This window comes from Giraffa tippelskirchi, chromosome 6 (assembly GCF_054371585.1).
Source record: "Giraffa tippelskirchi isolate mGirTip1 chromosome 6, T2T-mGirTip1v1.2.pri, whole genome shotgun sequence".
Taxonomy (NCBI): Eukaryota; Metazoa; Chordata; class Mammalia; order Artiodactyla; family Giraffidae; genus Giraffa; species Giraffa tippelskirchi.
Window position 1 is genome coordinate 42,452,038 of NC_137280.1, and position 20,780 is coordinate 42,472,817.

General features: G+C 42.0%; 1 protein-coding gene across 8 annotated transcripts in view; it reads left to right on the forward strand.

The window, feature by feature from the left end:
• Positions 1-20,780, forward strand: part of TRPA1 (transient receptor potential cation channel subfamily A member 1) — a 249,544-nt gene that overhangs the window by 112,412 nt on the left and 116,352 nt on the right. For 3 of the 8 annotated variants that reach the window (XM_081501696.1, XM_081501698.1, XM_081501697.1), the window contains exons 3-4: positions 1,997-2,173; positions 3,538-3,697. In XM_081501696.1, the coding sequence (XP_081357822.1) occupies positions 3,592-3,697 (106 nt within the window). In that variant the 5' untranslated portion in view covers positions 1,997-2,173; positions 3,538-3,591. Of the gene's footprint in view, positions 1-1,996; positions 2,174-3,537; positions 3,698-13,261; positions 13,407-20,780 lie in introns of all 8 variants that reach the window. The other 5 variants (XM_081501695.1, XM_081501690.1, XM_081501691.1 and 2 more) reach the window with 3 other exon arrangements.

The following is a 20,780-nucleotide window of genomic DNA, read 5'->3' on the forward strand; positions in this document are numbered from 1 at the left end:
TAGGATAATTGTTATGTTAGTTTCATCTATCCTAATTTCATCCTGTTAAATGAGTGAAACCAGCCTGGCCCTTCTTATTATTGATACATTTTGAAAAATGCAGAATGTCTGTATCACAAATTGATAGAAAAGCCCCCAGAAATGTGGTTATATGTATTTTTGATCCCTTAGTGTTTTTCTCCATTCTCTAAAGAGAAACAGTGAATATTATTACCTAGCTCTTTGAGGGCCACAGAAGCTTAGAGCCTAAACTATGAAATTCTGCTCTGGTTCAGAGCATGGAGAGCTTTCTGGAGCATAGTTAAAATGGGTTAGTTTCCTAGATAGCCGTCTCTCCACATGGACATATCTACAATTATAGCATGGTATCCTCACATTCTTCTATTCCAGAAAATGTTTTAGCCAATGAAGACATGTTAACTTTATTTTGAAACAAGATGATTCCTATGAAAACGTCCATTTTTTAACCTATAATGCTGGTATGTCACCTCAGGCTCCAGAAATTGGGTTGATGGTGGCCAGTCTGGGGAGCCAATGAGGGTGGAGTATGAAGACGGGGCACTTATAGGAGACATGGGGCTGGATTAGGGTGGCCTCAGTAACCGCACTGCTGTGGAAATTTTGCATCAGCCCCACACAGGACAGCAGGCTTTGTCATTACCAGTCATAGGCACTTTACGAAACAGGTTATCTTTCTTTAGGGATGAAGCACAGTAGTTCAGAAAGTATTTATTTTCCTCTAAATATGGTCTGATTAAGAAAATAAAACTTATTCTCATTAATGAAGGCAGGAAAATGCATGTTCTGATGGTTAGGACATTGACTGTGCTCTTAGACTTTCCAGATTCACAGTGTGGCTCAGTCTGCTGTCAACCTGGGGCACGTTAGTGAACCTGTCTTTGCCTCAATTTTTCCATCTGTGAAATGGGATATCGTGATTGCAGTGTTTGGGATAGGATAAAATGACACAGTATTTGTATAGCTCTTAGCATGATGCCTGGCACTGTAGATAATAAACACAATTATATATGCATGTATATATAATTGTATATTATATATATACAGTTGTGTGTAATATATATATATGTGTGTATATATATATGTATATATATATCCAATTGGACATGACTGAATGACTGAGCACAGTTGTGTCCAATTCTTTGCAACCCCATGGACTGTAGCCCACTAGGCTCCTCTGTCCCTGGAATTTTCCTGGGAAGTGTACTTGAGTGGGTTGCCATTTCCTACTCCAGGGGATCTCCCCAACCCAGGGATCCAACTCGCATCTCCTGTGTCTCCTACATTGGCAGGTGGATTCTTTTACCACTGTGCCATGTGGGAAGCCCATATATATAGCTAGAAAGATACATAAATAGATGAATGGTTATAGATAAAGATATTTAGTTAAAATTTGATATGAAGCCTCTTAAATGCCAATATGAAATTTATAAATCCCTTCAACATTAAAATAACCATATTTGATGCAACATGTGATATTTCTCCATATAATATAACCAAGTCAGGAAGCATCTCCAATGGAAGGTAAAGAAAGTCTGTAAGATCTGCCCTTCCCCATTTACTAATTTTGTAAGGATTTGAGCAAGCCACTTAAGTCTTCTGACTTTCATTTCCTTTACCAGTTAAATGAGGATGATAGTGCCCATCTCACATTGTTGGTGAGGTTTAACTGAATGAAATGATAAACCTGTAACTGCTGAGCACCTGTGACGGTTATTACAAGTGTGTAATTGATGAATGTGCTTTTCATTGAATGCAAAAGAGGTAGATAAAAATATCATACACTCCTTTTAGCTTTCAAGTTAATTTGTGACAGCTTAGCAGACACGCCCCTGATGAGATTTACAGAGAGGAATATATTTATCTGGCACAGAGAGGCAGTTTCTGATTTCTCATTCATAAATATTCAGAGAGCTCACTAGGGTCTTTCTGTTAGATAAATTTGTTAACTCATCCTACAAATATCTCTATGTTTCAGGCACAGTTCTAGGAGCTGGAGATACACTAATGAAATATGACCCTCATGGAAGCCACACTCTATCCGGAGGAGAGGCAACATGCTGCAAATAGAAGGAAAGTGAATTACATCATCTTTAGAAGATAGTAGATATTTGTGGGAAAAAGAAAAAGGAGAGCACAATAAGAGGATAAGAAGGTGGGACAAAGTTTGTAATTTTAAGTAGTCAGTGAGAAGTTGAGATGTGGACAAAAACTTAAAAGACGAGAGGGAGTCAAATAGTGGGATGTCTGGGACAGGAGTGTCCCTGGCAGAGGCAAAAGCTGGAGCAAAGGCCCTTGACTGCGGGACGGTGGGGGCATATCCTGAGATTTCCAGGAAACATCAAGGAGTTCAGAAAAGAGGGAGAGAGGTTGGTTGATTAATTATAGACATAATGAAGAACCAGATTCCCCAGTTACTTTACAAAGACTTTTGACTTCTTTCCTGGTGAGGCAAGGTCCATTATAGGGTTTGGAGCATAGGCCTGGCCTGGTCTTACCTACATTTTAAAAGGATCACTCTGAATGCTGTGCTGAGAAGACTTTATAGGTGAATAAGATGCTGAAGCATCTCAATAGCTCAATGACAAAGAGTCTACCTGCAATGCAGGAGACGCAGGTTCGAGCCCTGGCTCAGGAAGGTCCCCTGGAGGAGGGCACGGCAACCTACTCCAATATTCTTGCCTGGGAAATCCCGTGGACAGAGGAACCTGGCGGGCTATAGTTTGTGGGGCCACATAGAGTCAGACACAACTGAGCAATTGAGCACTGACTTGGCAAGCAGAAGAAATAGAGAGGCTACTTAGGAGCTGTTGCTGTCACCCTGGTGGGAGACGATGATGGCTTGGACAGGCTGGTGGCAATGGAGGCGGCCATGGAGGTGGCAAGCAGGTCTAAGATCCTTCACCCTTCTCCAGAACCCATGCCTCTAGAGTCCTGGATCCTCTCTCTTCTTTTTCATTTTAAAATTATTTTTATAGTTATCTTATTTATTTTTTATTTTTTGCCCTTGTGCGAGGCATGCAGGATCTTGGTTCCCTAACCAGGGATTTAGCATGCAACCTCTGCATTGGAAGCATGGAGTCTTAACTACTGGACCGCCACAGAAGACCTTCTCTTCTTTTCTATCCAAACCCATTGCTCCAGCAATTCATCCCTTACTTTGCAATATCTAATGCGCACTCTAGTAGGGCATTCTCATTAGCATACAAATACACTAGTCTTCCAACTTAAACAAATGTCCCATAGCCCCACTTCTTACTCAGCTCCTACTACACGTCCTTGCCTCTCTCTACAGTAAAACTTCTCAAAATATTTTCCAACTGACCTCTTATAAACCAAAGCCAAAGAAATCTGTTGCTCCCATTCTGCCACCAGTTTGCTCTTGCCATGGTCACCATTGTTTATCCAATGATTCATTTTCAGTCTTTCTCAAGCTTGACTGTCATCTCTTGCTGAGTGTTTTGTTGTTAACTCGGTTAAGCTGGGAGCTCCCTTTCCTAAATTCTCTTCTCTGTTTAGTCCCAGGTGAAGAAGACAGCGGCTTGTCTCCTCAGAGAGCCATTGCTCTGAGATATGATAGATCAATGCAGCTTGCTTTTCCTCTCCTCTGCACTGCCTCGAGCTTGTCTTCTTTGCTGCTGGCCCTGCTGGCCAACAGAGACACCAGACTTACCACCAGGTACTGGCTGTGGACCCTACAGGGGGGTAACTACACAGGGTCCATAGCTTCTCATAGACCTCTCCAGAACCTTCTCCTCCTTGGTCTTATTTTTGCTGCTGGGCCGACTTGAGGTCCATGGTCATGATTAATTCAGAGAGAATTTTTCCCTATGATAGCAACACTAAACTGGAAACAGCATCTTTTCTCTGGGATATGTTGACTGAAAAAATGCACAACATGAGAGCTGTGAGTTAAGTTTTATGAGGGCTATTGCCCTAGAGACAGCATCTCAGATAGCTTTGAGGTACTAGCCCCAAAGAGATATAGGGGAAGATCAGTGTTATATAGGAGTTTGGTGAAGAGGGGTATGTGCCGTCAAGCAAGCATTTTGGCAGAGTCTTGCTCCAGGTCACCAGCAGTAGATGTCACTGCTAATAATTTTAGTGCTTTTCTGGATATGAGGAGATGCAAGAATTGGGCTCATAAAAGTCTCCTCTTAAAAAAGTTTAACTATCTGAAGGCCTGTTCTGCCAGTTTTTCCCAGAGCACAGTGTACCTCATTCCTGACCTCTACCCTGAACTCCTTTCAGGAGATGTAGTGGGACATGATTTAATCCTTGGAAAGGCAGATGGCACATGCCAAGTTTTTGTTGGCAGAGTCTAGCAAACCCAGAGGTGGGTACAGGCTTAAGGGGAAGCTTTGCACCAATTCTTATAATTATCTATTTTAGGAAAATTACCCAGTATCCTCATTTCAGATTTTGAAATGTGTACACCATTCCAGCCCTGGAAGAAGGCAACGGCAACCCACTCCAGTATTCTTGCCTGGAGAATCCCATGGACAAAGGAGCCTGGCGGGCAACAGTCCATGGGCTCACAAAGAGTCAGACATGACTGAGCAACTAAGCATAGCACACACAAGCCATTCCAGATCTTGTGATCACCCAAATGCTGTGATATGAATTGGAGAGCTCTTTGGAGGTGGGGAACTCATAGGAAATGATGACCCCTATACTGGGTTAGTTCCCAGTCTGGAAGATTCTCCTGTGTGACTGTGGGGGTGAGGGATGGGGGGGGGCATTTTTCAGATACTTCCCTAGGGATGCAAGCTGCTTGGGGAGGAATCCTTGGATCCTTCAGTGGAGTCTTAGAACCTCCTTCGGACTGTGGGGCTGATTTAGTGAGGAGCTTGTCAGCACTGGAACAGGCCTCCCAGGGTAAGCAGAGTGGCTGCAAATGCTGTACCAGCCCCTTGCTGCTGCTAAGTTGCTTCAGTCGTGTCCGACTCTTTGTGACCCCATAGACGGCAGCCCGCCAGGCTCTGCTGTCCCTGGGATTCTCCAGGCAAGAACACTGGAGTGGGTTGCCATTTCCTTCTCCAGGGCATGAAAGGGAAAAGTGAAAGTGAAGTCGCTCAGTCGTGTCCAACTCTTAGCGACCCCATGGACTGCAGCCTACCAGGCTCCTCCGTCCATGGGATTTTCCAGGCAAGAGTACTGGAGTGGGGTGCCATTGCCTTCTCCTTAGTCACATCAAATTTGTACATACCAGAAACCTAGAGTGAGAAATCTGGTCTCAAGTCCTGCCTGTCTCCTGAAACACCATGCCTGCTAACTACCTCCCCCAATGTGAGGTAATAATTGTCCAAAGAAGCACTTTGCAAGTATCCAAGAGCACTTCATCCATAAGCTGAGGGAGCATGAAAAGGAAAGGTTTAAAATTCCATTAAGAATCCCCTGAGTCACCCATGTTCCTCCCTTCTTTTAGTTCACGCTGTGCAACTTTAGCTCAGTGGGTTTTCTAAATTGTTCTGTTAATTTTAGCTGTTTCTAGATAGATAGCCATATTCTAGGTGAATCATCAGGAAAATTGAGGATAACAGCAAATAGCACACTGCTCTACTGTGAACCATTTAATCAGCTCTTTAAGGAAAAGACAAGCAGGGTACCTCTTCATTACATGGGTGTTTCTGGATTATAGTGAATATGCATGTGTGTGTATACATTCATACATGGAGTGTATGTGTGCTGTGATTGATGATGGAAAAACACAGCAACTTCGCTTTGTATCATACTTAACTTTTCTGCATCCCTATATTTTCTTAGATGAGAACAAAGAACACATATATTTGACTGTTCAGTTATTACACAATTCTGATGTTATTTTCTCTTCTTGATTTGACTCATCACCATTTCGATGCCGATAAGGAAGATCTGTGTATTGTCAAAGGGTAAACGTGATAAATGGCAGACAAGGAAGGGTTACTGTCTCAGTCTATCCCAGGGTAAACAATGAGAATAAATATTGCCTTATTTGTTCATGATCTGAGGTATCAGCTTGCCCCTATTCAGGAAATTTTATCGTTTTAGATTAAGAAATCTATTTTGTACCCTGTTATTAAGCCCCACATTCCCCACATTGTGATTAAAAGGATCGTATTTTCCTGTCCTTCTCACCCCCACGTGGTTCTGCCTTTCATGCAATTTGAACAATAGCACTGCATTTTTATTTTCTGGAGAATTTAGAACCAGACTTCTACCAAGCAAAATGGCATTCACCCCAGGCTAGAGAGAATCGGAGTGATGAGCAGAGTGCACAAAAAAATGTCATGTCATCATCACCCAAAGGAATGTTTTAATTGGTCGCTCATCCTTTTCAGAAAGCCGAGTCATTCTCTAGTTAGCTGTAAGGTAGGTTCTTGCAATCAGATAGACATCCTATTGCAATCAGACATCCTATTTTCTGTGTCTTTGTATCCCCCACAATGTCTTAGCAGTGGTTTGGGGAGAGATATAAATAAATGAATGGTTGGATAAGCCAATGGAATTAAACTTTTCAAACTGAGGTATGGAGACAGAGGGAACAAAACATGAGAATGGAATGATCTGTAATAAAGGAGAGAGCAGGATTTCTCAGCCTCAGCAGTAATGATAATTTGGGGAGGAAAGTTTTGGTTTCTTTTTCAGAGGGAGGAGAGCGTGAGCTACACTGTGCATTGGAGGATGTTTGGTAGCATCCTTGATCTTATGCACCAGATGCTGGTAGTGACCACCAGATATGTCTCCAGTCATTGCCAATGTCCTTCAGTGCCAAAGAAGAGAAACAACGGCGGTGTGTGGAGTAGGGCAAAATCACCCCCCTGGTTGAGAATCACTGAGCCAATTTCTTTTTAACCAGAAGAGCTGGGAATAATCAGACTTCTTTTAATATACACGAGGCAGAATGTACATGTAGAGTCATGCTGCAAATAATAACATCACTATTAAATTTTCATTTCAAAAATTTTTTAATGAATTACAGAATCCAGATTGTATGAAAGTATACCAAGTTCAATATGCTTTTTACAACTATTCTTCTAATTCCAGTCAGGTAAATAAGATTTTTTTTTAAGTCGCTCTGTCATGACCGTCTCTTTGTGACCCCATGCACTGTGCAGTCCATGGAATTCTCCAGGCCAGAACACTGGAGTGGGTAGTTGTTCCCTTCTCCAGGGGATCGTCCCAACACAAATTTGAAAAAGACTGGCAACAGAGCATTATGCAGGCATTTGTATGGGTATTTAGAATATTCTCACTCTTCCTAGTGGCAATATGGTTAGAAGAGTATGTGAATTCAGTGAGAGAAGGGAACAGTCCTGTCTTATACATGAGTGTAAGCCCAACTAGAATAGTGCCAGGCATGAGAAAGGCAGTCACTTCAGTCGTGTTCCACTCTTTTGCAACCCCCATGGACTGTAGCCTGCCAGGATTCCTTGTCCTTGGGATTCTCCAGGCAAGAATACTGGAGTGGGTTGCCATGCTCTCCTCCAGGGAATCTTCCCGACCAAGGGATCAAACCCATGTCTCCTATGTCTCTTGCATTGGCAAGAGAGTTCTTTACCACTAACACCACCTGGGAAGCCCAAGAAAGGCAAATAACAAATGTCAACTGAATGAATAAATGAAGGAAGGAAGGAAAAGAAAGTGGCTTCTCTTTTTCCAGATTTATTACCGAGGATTCTGTTGTGTGTTGACTGAGTCCAGATATTAAGATTGAATCGATCTGTTGTTTTGAAGATTATTATAAGCTACAATACAAATTTTTGTTGGATTATAGTTTTCCATCTATGTATGAAATGCATAAGGTTTCCAGTTCCTTCTGCAGGTGATTATTTATGTCATGATTACTCTAAGTAATTTTTTTTTATAACTGAAGAAACAAAAGCACTTGGGTAACCCACCCTCTTCCCAGTGGTATTCTATGTCTGCCTGGTCAGTTAACTGGATCCTAAATAACATGAATAAACTTGCTTATTATTAAAATTTGTAATGCAATTTACAAACAACTCTTCTACAAGAATTTAAATTGAAAGAAATGAAGTTTAAAAACACACATATACAATGTTACATATGTAACATGGTTCCTGATAAATTACTAGGTTGTGATATATGAAATTATTGGTGTTTATAGATCAAAATGGTTAAACCTAACAGATAAAGAGATCACATACACAGGGAGAGAAGGAAGAAAAGAAACTCCCTTCAAAGGATAGATCAGATAACATAGCAAATGTCAGCAGAGAAGGGAGTTAAGGCCAAGTGTTCCTAGAAGACTTTATGAGCATAACTTAATGAACTTTTCTCCAGAGAAGATCATTACTGCCTCTAAGGATGCCTAGGTTTAAAATATATATTGAGGTAAATCTACTCTCCTTTCTTATCCAGTTTTCCCCCTCCGCCCCCCACCAATTTATACACTATTCAGTGTCTATTCACATTGTTCAGGGACTAACAACTAGAAATATTGGAGAGAAAGTTCACTGTATAATTCAGTCATAAGCTACTCTTTATTTCTTATACTACACCTAAAATGATGTCTCTGTGACACATTTTGGCTTGGTTTGTTTTTCATCTTTGGGCTTTGGTAAAAACATAGGCATTCATCTGTCTTCAAAGAGAATGCCTTACAAACCATGTTTTCGTCTTTTAAAAGACCTCCTGTCTTCTAAAAGAATGCTTTCAGAAGTGCCAGGTACTAGTAAAATTAATTCTTTGGGTGCATATTTAATACAGAAAATCTGTACATTGAAATTGATTATTTGCTTTTCTATATGGGATTTTTTTTATTTTCTAAGTATCAGGGATTTACTCTCTACTTACAGTTATATGTGCAGATCTAAAAAAGTCAACTACTAGGTATTTGTCCAGCAAAGATGAGTTTATTTGGAATCAGTGTGCGTGCGTGCTAAGTCGCTTCAGTCATGTCTGACTCCTTGTGACCCCAGGGACTGTAGCCCAGCAGGCTCCCCTGTCCATGGGACTCTCCAGGCAAGAATACTGGAGTGGGTTGCCATTTCCCTCTCCATTGGAATCAGCAGAGAATTGCAATTTCAGGCCTGCAACCACAGCTTACCATGTGCAAATTTCCCCCTCAAGAAGGGAAGGAGAACACTTTTATAGCAAGGAAAAGGAAGCTGGGAAGGCTGAAGAGTCCATGGTTTCTCACTGGCTGAGTCCTTGCCAGAAAAGAAGAGGAGTCTTTCTTCTTCTTGGCGGGCTCTGCTGTCTTCATAGGGCATGAGGGTCCCCCTTCTGTTCTCCTAACTCTATTTAACTGAAGTTTCTGTTTATTAATTTTACTTGTGAGTGGCCTAAACAGTATATTTATTTATAAGTCAACAAGCAAACAAATCAAAAGAAAACAGAACAAAGTAACTACCAAGTAAGAACGATGGGGACTTCCCTGGTGGTCCAGTGCCTAAGACTCCACGCTCCTAATTCAGGGGGCCTCAGTTCCATCCTTGGTCAGGGAACTAGATCCCACATGCAGCAATTAAAAGTTTGCATGCTGCAACTAAGTCCCATGTGCCACAACTCTGACCTTGTGCAGCCAGATAAATAAATCAGTTCAGTTCATTGGCTAAGTCGTGTCCAACTCTTTGCAACCTCATGGACTGCAGCACGCCAGGATTCCTTGTCCATCACCAACTCCCAGAGTTTACTCAAACTCATGTCCATCGAGTTGAATAAATATTTTAAATAGTTTTTTTAGAAAAACATAAAAAGATGATGAACATCACTTTTTGGTTAACTTAAAAAACTCAAACAATTTGATTTAAAAATTGTGCAGAGGACCTGAATAAATATTTTTCCAAACAAGACATACAGATGGGCAATAGACACATGAAAGGATGCTCAACATGATTAATCATCAGGAAAATGCAAATCAAACCTACAATGAGATATCACCTCACAACTGTCAGAATGACTGTTATCAAAGACGACAAATAAGTGTTAACGAGGATGTGAAGAAAAGGGAACTCTCACGTACTATTGGTGGGAATGTATATTGTTGCAGCCACTATGAAAAACAGTATGAGGCTCCTCAAAAAAATTAAAAAGAGAACTACCATGAAGTGAAGTGAAGTGAAAGTCACTCATTCATGTCCAACTCTTTGCAACCTCATGGACTGTATAGTCCATGGAATTCTCCAGGCCAGAATACTGGAGTGGTTTGCCTTTCCCTTCTCCAGGGGATCTTCTGAACCCAAGGATTGAATCCAGGTTTCCTGCATTACAGGTGGATTCTTTACCAGCTGAGCCATAAGGGAAGTCCAAGAATACTGGAGTGGGTAGCCTATCCCTTCTCCAGCAGATCTTCCCAACCCAGGAATCCAACTGGGGTCTCCTGCACTGCAGGTGAATTCTTTACCAACTGAGCTATCAGGGAAGCCAAGAACTATCATACGATCCAGCAATTCCACTTCTGAGTATTTTTCTGAAAAAAACTAAAACACAAATTCCAAGGGTTAGTGTGCACCCCTATGTTTATTGCAGCATTATTTACAGTTGCTAAGATATGGAAACAATCTAAGTGCCCATCAGTGGATGAGTGGATAAAGATGTGCCATCTATCTGGGTTACATTGCAGCAGCTCATCCTGGGACATTTTTAATTCTGCAAAAGATCCCATTTGCATCTGTGAGTAAATTGCTTCTCTAGATTGATCCAGAAGAACATCTTCTGGAACCATGGAGTTAAACTGCAGCACTTACCACATGGGTGAAACCACACTTGTTCTTGGAACACTAGCATAAGTCAGAGGGAGGGTAGGAAGAAATTCTGACATCAGCCCTCTAGAAATTGGTGGCATACATTGTTTGAGGCTGAATATTGCCAAAAGATAGCAATATATATGCATCGTAGTGAGAGCTTATTACAGTTAGGATTCCAGAGAAACTTCCATGAGAAACCTCAGGTAAGGGAGACCTTGAGTTAGCATGCCATCGTCTCTGGAGATAATATATCTTTTACAATTGGTGTCTTTCTTGGTAAGGGAAGGAAACCTATGGCAGAAGTGTTTGCACATGCTGTTACCTGCTTTGTTTGCCAGAATATAATCCAGGATTGACCTTATATCAAATAGACAACCAAGCCAACTATGGAAGCCACAAGCTACCAAAATTCCTTATCTCCTGTAAGGACAAAGCCAAGAACTAGAGCATGATAAGATATTGGATGGTAGCTAGAACACACCACAGAGATATTAAAATGCTAGAAATGCTCTAGACCAGTGGAGCACTGGCTAAAGTTTTTGTGTCCTTTTTTAAAGTTATCCACAGTCTGAGAACATTTAGTGCTCCAGTGTCTTTGACTGATAATCAAAATGATACTTCTCAAAGTTTGTATATTGAGACCTGCATGAAAATCTACCTATGGCTGCATAGTCCCAAAGTCTGGTGCTTAAAAAACATTATTAATTTATTATTGTGTTCCATGGTTCTGGAGTTAATAGAGTTCAGGTGTGTGGGGGGGGTTTCCTCATCTGTGATCTCTTATGCAGTTAGTTTGATGGTGACTGGGGATGGAGTTATTTGAAGACTCCCCTCACATATGTGGCCTCTGTGCTCAGATGGCTGGGACACCTGGAACTGGAGAGGCGTGTGTCCCATACAGCCTCCAAGGTGGCTGGTTTGGGCTTCCTTACAGTATGGTGGTCTCAGGATGATTGGATGTCTCAGTGGCAGCTAACTTCTTCTGGAGTGAGAATTTCAAGAAAACTAGGTGGAATCTGCCAGCTCAAAACTCCCCCATTGTAACTTCTGCAGTACTCTACTAATCAAAGCCACAGGCCAGCCTAATTCAAAACGGTAGAAGAAAAGACTTCATCTCTTGCTGGAAGAAAGGTATCCTCAGACAAGGAAGGAAGGAACTGATGGCAGCCATCTTGGAAGCAAGCTACCACATACCTGCATAAGGTTCATACCTGCATTAGTATTACCTGGGCAGGAACTCTACATTTTAAACAAGTACCCCTAGAAATTCTTAAGTGCACTACATTTTGAGAATCAGCCTAGTTAATATTTGGTAGTGGTTGGAGCTATCATTTAAAATTTTGACCATAAATTTAAAGAAAAGATGAAGAGATTCTATTTATAGGTTTGGATCCAAAAGGCTGGTTCATCAAGTCGTGTAGATGAACATTACCGAGGAGAAAGTGTAACCACTATTAAAATGTTTGACTTCTGGGGCTCCTTACTGTAAATTCACACTGATTAGAGTTCTGAAAGAGAGCTTAAGCCCTCTTTATCAAGGTTTAGAAAGTGTAAGAAATAAAAGAGCATATTTTCAGGGGATAGCAGCGCCTTACAGGGAGTTTGTTCTCAGCTTTAGGGAGAGGTTTTCCAGTAGTCATTTTTGGATGTGATAGTTGGACTATAAAGAAAGCTGAGCACCAAAGAATCGATGCTTTTGAGCTGTGGTGTTGGAGAAGACTCTTGAGAGTCCCTTGGACTGCAAGGAGATCCAACCAGTCCATCCTAAAGATCAGCCCTGGGTGTTCATTGGAAGGACTGATATTGAAGCTGAAACTCCAGTAATTTGGCCACCTGATGCGAAGAGCTGACTCATTTGAAAAGACCCTGATGCTGGGAAAGATTGAGGGCAGGAGGAGAAGGGGGTGACGGAGGATGAGATGTTTGTGTGGCATCACCAACTCGATGGGCATGAGTTTGGGTAAACTCCAGAAATTGGTGATGGACAAGGAGGCCTGGCATGCTGTGGTTCAGACTGAGCAACTGAACTGAACTTAGGGAGAGGACATGATGTGAGTCGGGGAGTCCACTTACAGCTCCAAGTTTGGGACAGGCTGACCTTGCACCTCCAGTCAGATTGCTTCCAGAAGAGGCGACCACTCTTGCTCGTCAACTACAGGTCAGGGTCAAGTCACAAATCTCGTCTAGAACTTAACAAACAACAGTCTCTATGGAGCAATCGTAAATGGGCACAGCAATCTAGAGACAGCCTTTAAGCCAAAAGGAAGCATAGAAGCTCAAAGGAGTGACCAGGCATCTAGGTTCCACAAGTGCATTCCATGCCCAACGTTGAATGAGGCTCCGCACTATTCTTCCTTAACCCTACCTACAAACAGTCAGTTTTACAGCCATCTCTGCATGATGACAGGGAGAATGGAGCACCAGCTAGATCTACCATTGCTCAGTGTCCTGAGCCCCAGGTCCTTGAAGGAGAAATCTGACAATATTACAATTATATAAATTAGCCAATAAAATAAGTTAGCACATAATAATTAATCTTTGTGTTTCAGTACAATAAAGTGACTGTGTTCAACCAGGGCACAGAATGGAGTGTCAGAGAACAAACCACTCATGAAATGAAATAACAAAAGAACCTGGCTTAGCGCTTCCATTATCTGGCGGGATCTTGATGGCCTGATCTGCACACTCTTGAAGGTAAAAAATTTAAAGCCATTTAAATTAGAATGTGAAATGAATTGTAATGACCCATCCTCCTCTCCAAATGATTTCACGTCCACAATTTTCAAACATAGGAGATATGTCAGCTACTATAAACACAGAGTCTATGACTTTAGGAGCTATAATATGTTATGACTTAAGATTATGATAAATTCTGGAAACTCCTTCTCTAAGAAATACTGCAGAAATAAGTAATGTGAGTATGCAATACATGAAAACAGAAATATTTTTTATCCTCCTATTACTGTTAATATGGGCTTCCCAAGTGACGCTAGTGGTAAAGAATTCACCTACCGATGCAGGAGACATGAGACGCAGGTTCCATCCCTGGGTCGGGAAGATCCCCTGGAAGAGGGCATGCAACTCACTCCAGTATTCTTGCCTGGGAAATCCCATGGCCAGAGGAGCCTGGTGGGCTACAGTCCATAGGATCTTAAAGAGTTGGACAACACTTGGACACAACTGAGGCAACTTAGCACGCATGCACTGTTAATACAGTAACTGAAATGTGAATAACTTGAAATCAGGAAAAGATATATCAATCTTGCCTTGCAAGGTGACTTTTTATTGCTCCAAATGCAATAAACAGTCTGCTTTTTCTTTTTTGCAAGAAAATTCTCTTGAGTATGGAGTATGGCTGGGGAGTCAGTTCAGTTCAGTTGCTCAGTCGTATCATGTCCGACTCTTTGGAACCCAAGGACTGCAGCACACCGGGCTTCCCTGTCCATTACCAACTCCCAGAGCTTATTCAAACAAATGTCCATCAAGCCAGTGATGCCATCCAACCACCTCATCCTCTGTCGGCCCCTTCTCCTCCTGCCCTCAATCTTTCCCAGCATCAGGGTCTTTTCAAATGAGTCAGTTCTTTGCATCAGGTGGCCAAAATACTGGAGTTTCAGTTTCAGCATCAGTCCTTCCAATGAATATTCAGGATTGATTTCCTTCAGAATAGACTGGTTGGATTTCCTTGCAGTCAAAGGGACTCTCAAGAGTGTTCTCCAACAACACAGTTCAAAAGCATTAATTCTTCGGCGCTCAGCTTTCTTTATAGTCCAAATCTCACATCCAAACATGACTACTGGAAAAACCATAGCTTTGACAAGATGGACTTTGTTGGCAAAGTAATGTCTCTGCTTTTTAATATGCTGTCTAGGTTGATCATAGCTTTCCTTCCAAGGAGCAAGCATCTTCCAATTTCATGGCTTCAGTCACCATTTTCAGTGACTTTGGAGCCCAAAAAAATAAAGTCTGCCACTGTTTCCATTGTTTCCCCATCCATTTGCCATGAAGTGATGGGACCAGATGCCATGATCTTAGTTTTCTGAATGCTGAGTTTTAAGCCAACTTTTTCATTCTCCTCTTTCACTTTCATCAAGAGGCTCTTTAGTTCTTCTTCGCTTTCTGCCATAAGGGTGGTGTCATCTGCATATCTGATGTTACTGCTATTCCTCCAGGCAATCTTAATTACAGCTTGTGCTTCATCCAGCCTAGCATTTCACATGATGTACTCTGCATATAAAGCTAAATAATCAGGGTAACAATATACAGCCTTGACGCAATCCTTTCCCGATTTGGAACCAGTCTGTTGTTCTATGTCCAGTTCTAACTGTTGCTTCCTGACCTGCATATAGATTTCTCAAGAGGCAGGTCAGGTGGTCTGGTATTCTCATTTCTTTTAGAATTTTCCGCAGTTTGTTGTGATCCACACAGTCAAAGGCTTTGTCATACTCAATAAAGCAGAAGTAGATGTTTTTCTGGAACTCTCTTGCTTTTTCGATAATTCAATGGATGTTGGCAATTTGATCTCTGATTCCTCTGCCTTTTCTAAATCCAGCTTGAACATCTGGAAGTTCACAGTTCACGTACTGTTGAAGCCTGGCTTGGAGAATTATGATCATTACTTTGCTAGAGTGTGAGATGAGTGCGATTGTGCGGTAGTTTAAGCATTCTTTGGCATTGCCTTTCTTTGGAATTGGAATGAACACTGACCTTTTCCAGTCCTGTGGCCCCTGCTGAGTTTTCCAGATTTGCTGGCATATTGAGTGCAGCACTTTCACAGCATCATCTTTTAGGATTTGAAATAGCTCAATTGGAATTCCATCACCTCCACTAGCTTTGTTTGCAGTGATGCTTCCTAAGGCCCACTTGACTTCACATTCCAGGATGTCTGGCTCTAGGTGAGTGGTCGCAACATTGTGATTATCTGGGTCATGAGGATCTTTTTTGTACAGTTCTTCTGTGTGTTCTTGCCACCTCTTCTTAATATCTTCTGCTTCTGTTAGGTCCCTACCATTTCTGTCCTTTATTGAGCCCATCTTTGCATAAACTGTTCCCTTCGTATCTCTAATCTTCTTGAAGAGATCTCTAGTCTTTCCCATTCTATTGTTTTCCTCTATTTCTTTGCACTGATTGCTGAGGAAGGCTTTCTTATCTCGCCTTGCTATTCTTTGGAACTCTGCATTCAAATGGGTATATCTTTCCTTTTCTCCTTTGCTTTTCACTTCTCTTCTTTTCACAGCTATTTGTAAGGCCTCCTCAGACAGCCATTTTGGTTTTTTTGCATTTCTTTTTCTTGGGGATGGTCTTGATCCCTGTCTCCTGTACAATGTCATGAACCTCCATCCATAGTTCAATCAGGCACTCTATCAGATCTAGTCCCTTAAATCTATTTGTCACTTCTACTGTATACTCATAAGGGATTTGATCTAGGTCATACCTGAATGGACTAGTGGTTTTCCTTACTTTCTTCAATTTAAGTCTGAATTTGGCAATAAGCAGTTCATGATCTGAGCCACAGTCTGCTCCTGGTCTTGTTTTTGCTGACTGTATAGAACTTCTCCATCTTTGGCTGAAAAGAATATAATCAATCTGATTTCAGTGTTGACCATCTGGTGATGTCCCTGTGTAGAGTCTGAGGAACCCAGGGTTCCTCAGGTGTAATTAGGATGGGACCTTGTGTAGGGACCCCAGGCACCTTCAGTCTCAATTGTCTTCAGAGTCTGACCCTGGGGCCTACACCTTGGAGGGCAGTCTCTTCTCCAGTATGGTCCTTGGCAGACCAGAGGGCGGCCGGCTTAGATGCCTGAGGGCAATCCCGCTTGAGATGCCCCTCCTTTCCACGGTAATAACAAGTCCATCCGTTTTCACCTGTGTCCCTCTGAGCATTTTTCCTCAGGCTGTTTCAGAGCAAATCTAACAGCCATTGTTGGGATTTCAGTCTTTCCCTGGTCTTTTTTGTCTCTTCTTTTTCTCCTTGTATTCTCTACTGTAATATACCATCTGAGCCAGCTGCAACTGTTTTCTAAAGACTGATTTGGTCCAAACGCCGGTTTTTTAACTTAATGGCAGCTACCTGGAGCCGACTGAGTGAGAAATCTATCCTTTAAGGTCATTCCTCCTTCTGAACTTTCAGGATCAACATCAGTAAACTTTCAGAGAGCCTCCCATAATCTGTCCAGAAATTTATCAGGAGTTTCCTCCTCTCTGTTCTATGTCAGCCAACTTAGCATAGTCTAAAGTCTTAGTATGCATTTGCTTGAGTCCTTCAAGGATACATCTGGCAAAGTGGTTCCGATCCCACCTTCTTTTAGCCATGTTATAGTCCCAGTCTGGCTCTGTTGTGTGAACTGCTTGGCTCCCAGCAGGAAAGAGGGCTATTTTGTGTTTCCTCTTTCCCCTTGTCTCATGCTAAAGCCATTCATCTCCAAAAGTAGTAGCTTCCCCCAAAACTCATGTTTTTGAGTCAGGAGTCAGTGTTTGTCCTAAGACATGCATTACATCTCTCCAAGTAAGGTCATAAAGTAAAGTTGGTCCCGTAAAGGCTTCTATGTACTTTTTCGATCCTCTAGTCTCAACCACAACTGAGACTGTTAGAATTTCTACCGAGACTGAGGCAACCCCTCCCAGAAGGCTGCCCTGATTCTCAGCCTGTTGGGAGCCCTGAATACAGGGGCAAAGTAAGAGGACAGGAGGGAGCTGAAGGTTTCACACCCAAATCTATACCCTTAAGACACAAGTCTGGCATGTCTCACAGAGAGATAAACAGCAACATATACGGTACTCCTACCATTTCTCTTGTTTTCTACAGAACCGATCTAATTCTAAAACAGTTTATAATTGAGACCCTTCAACCAGCCAGTGTTCCCTGTCTTCCCAAGGATACTGTGGCCATTCAGTATCACAGAAGAAGATCAGGCATTTTTTGTTAAACTCAGGGGATCGAACTTGTCCCAGTTTTTAAAATACATTTTAAGGGAGTGGTTCTGGAACTGCTAGCTCCCATCTGTAAGAGAGAAAAATGCAGCATCCGCAGCCATGGCTTCTTTCCACTGGAAGTGTCCTTCCCTGCTCTAGATAGGGGTATAGACAGACTTTCCACTGAAGCTTTCCTTCCCTGGTCAGACTTAGTCTGTCCCTTACCGACGCAGGTGCGGTACTCATCCCTTCCGGTTCTACCACTGAGGGGTGGAGATGCACCAGGGGTCGGCCTGATGGCATCCCAGATTTATTTCGAGTTCCATACCACCAAGGCCTTTGTTTGATTTCCCCTTTTCCTCTGACACCCCTCAGAGTAGAACAGAGTAGCTTTCCAGGAATATTTCCCAAGCTAGGACTACTAGGGGAAGCATCGTCTTACCTGTGCCTGTGCACATTCCTGAGTACAGTCCTGACCACAGTAGAGATAGTAAGTCATAAAGGGATGAACAGCAACCAAGATATCCCTCCTGAGTGTCACTACACCAGTATATGTGATAGCAAAAGAGATGGTGGAGGGTCAGTCAGTGAGGATAGAGTGATTTTTTGCCCTCAAGCTACTAGGACCAATCCTTCCAGTTCATTTCCACAGATTCCACAAAAGGAATATCTAGGGAGTTGAGATAAAAGCCATCAGAGAGCCTTCTCTGGTCTGCTAAGAGCTAGTACTACCAAAAGAAGAAGCCCATTGCACTTCCAATCTGACCAGATCCTGCAATTCCCAATCTGTGTCCACAAAAACGTCATGGTCACCAGCAGTGCTTCTATCCACACAGATCAGAGGCACAGCCATGACAAAGACCCACTTTCATGTCACTGATCCCTGAGGCAGGCAACCAAGAAAGTGACCTCTAGCCTGAGAGACGTTCCTGGAGTTAGAGCTCCACCTCATACCCAAACAGGCTCCTGTAACTTTCAGCTCCTAGCAAGGCTAGGTGCTTCCATACATGGAGTCTAAGTAAAAGTACACAGTAATGGCATGGATCACAAGTCCCTTGAAAGCCTATGACCCAACAGACTAGGTTCCCCATGCAATTACAAAATGGTCAAAGAGACCAGGAAAAGGTGACCAAGAAAGGAAAGTTCAGTCCACATGCGTTCCCCATCTCTGGCCGCTCCCCTTGCAGGGATGTTGGGTGTCTCTTGGCATTGGCAGGTAGATATAAACCCCAACAAGGCTCCATTTTGGGGACTGCATTCAATCGTTACGAGGCACCCCAAAACTGCAGAGCAGGGCTCATCACTTGCTTCACGCAGAGCATGTCATTCATTTAAACAAGCACACTGTAGAGTTAGTAAATTAAAGCAGAAAATGTATATACTGAGAAGGCAGAGAGGCTAGAGCTCTTGAGTGTTCTTACCTTGTCCTGAAGATCCCAGATGAACTCCCAAAATGACAGCTTATGGTGAAAAGTGTCGGATTCGTGATCTCCAAAGAAGATTTAACTTAGGGATCAGGGACCAGGCTTGATCACTCAAGAACTTTTGTGTAGCAGAGTTTTATTGAAGTATGAAAAAGGGACAGAGAAAGCTTCTAACACAGACACCAGAAGAGGGATGGAGAGTGCCCTAAAAGGGTCATTTTTTTTAAACCTTTACATTTATCCTTATTATTCTGAACTGTTTATTAATTCAACCTTGCTTCATCTTCAGGAAATCCCTGTAAGATAAGTCAACATTATTAAACTAAGATACAGAAATGTTAAATGATTTGCCCCAAGTTCTTGCATAGAAAATCAATGCCAAGAAGCAGACTTGAAAGAGAAAAGGTTCATCTAATGGACCATTTTCTCTCTGGACTTTGAGTTTTATAATAGACTTTATGTTTTGTAATAGACCATCAAGAGTTTTGAAAGTTGATAATGACATTTTGAAGGTATCCTTGCCTTCTAAAAGAATAAAGTAATGAAAGATTGATGTGACTTCACATGGAAGCAATTACTTCTTCACAGAAGGGAAGTGACCAGAGAGTACTGTGTTATGGCCTAGGACAAATGCGATGGAGTCAGAGACAAGGGCACACAAAGGCATCCTTCTCCTTCAGTGATGATCTGCCATTTTCCAGGGAAGATTAAACAGCAAAACAGTGGACTGCAACATGATCAGAAAGGCGTGCTGCTGTCATCTGAGACTCCGGAGACTTGAAGAAGAGGGGCAATGGAATGCAGGGGAAGCGGTTTCTTAAGGCTCTGTTAGTTTCCTGTGTGTGCATGCGCAGTTGCTGGGTCATGTCTGACTCTTTTTGACCCCATGGACTATAGCCTCCCAGGCTCCTCTGTCCATGGGATTTCCCAGGCAAGAATACTGGAGTGGGTTGCCATTCCCTTCTCCAAGGTATCTTCCCAACCCAGGGATTGAACCTATGTCTCCTGCATTGTAGGCAGATCCTTTACCACTGAGGCACCTGGGAAGCATGAAAAACATTAGTCTAGATCAGTGAATAGTTAATTTACCTCCAGGAAGTCTACCTTTTAAATGAATTTTTGAGTCTTATGAAAATGATTATTGGTTGGAAAAAAATCCTTATCATTGGGTCTATTTTTGGTACAAAGGGAAGAAAGATGGTTGGGATTATTGGATACAGAAAGGATTTAGGAATAAGAATGGAATAGATTTACAATGGTGTTTTTTTCCTTTAATCTTGAGGTAGTGATATAACATGACTTATAATGGAAGTGAAAATTGTATTATTCTTGAAGTAAGTAAGAGAATTGCTTACTTCATATGTATACTCTGCTCCTTGCTTGGAAGTGTCAGGGTTATACTGAAAAGGACTCACATCATTAAAAGTTTTTTTTAGGGCTGGAGTGGGGTCTGGTGATAGGAGTGAGAATAGGAACAGGACCCAGATGAAGAAATAATAACATTAATGTCAAGGAAAATCATTACTTGGAATTTCTTTGGCTGATCTCTTGCTGGGAACTTACTCGATTGCTGAGAAAAGATTAGACATGCTTAATTTGCTTTAGGTCAAAGTCTTCATTAAAATGAGAATTTGCTGTTTATTAGCCTTGAGAATTGTGAAATTTTCTATTCAATAAGAAATAGTGATGGTGATGATCTTAAGATATGTTGTGATCCATCCTAGAAAGTATA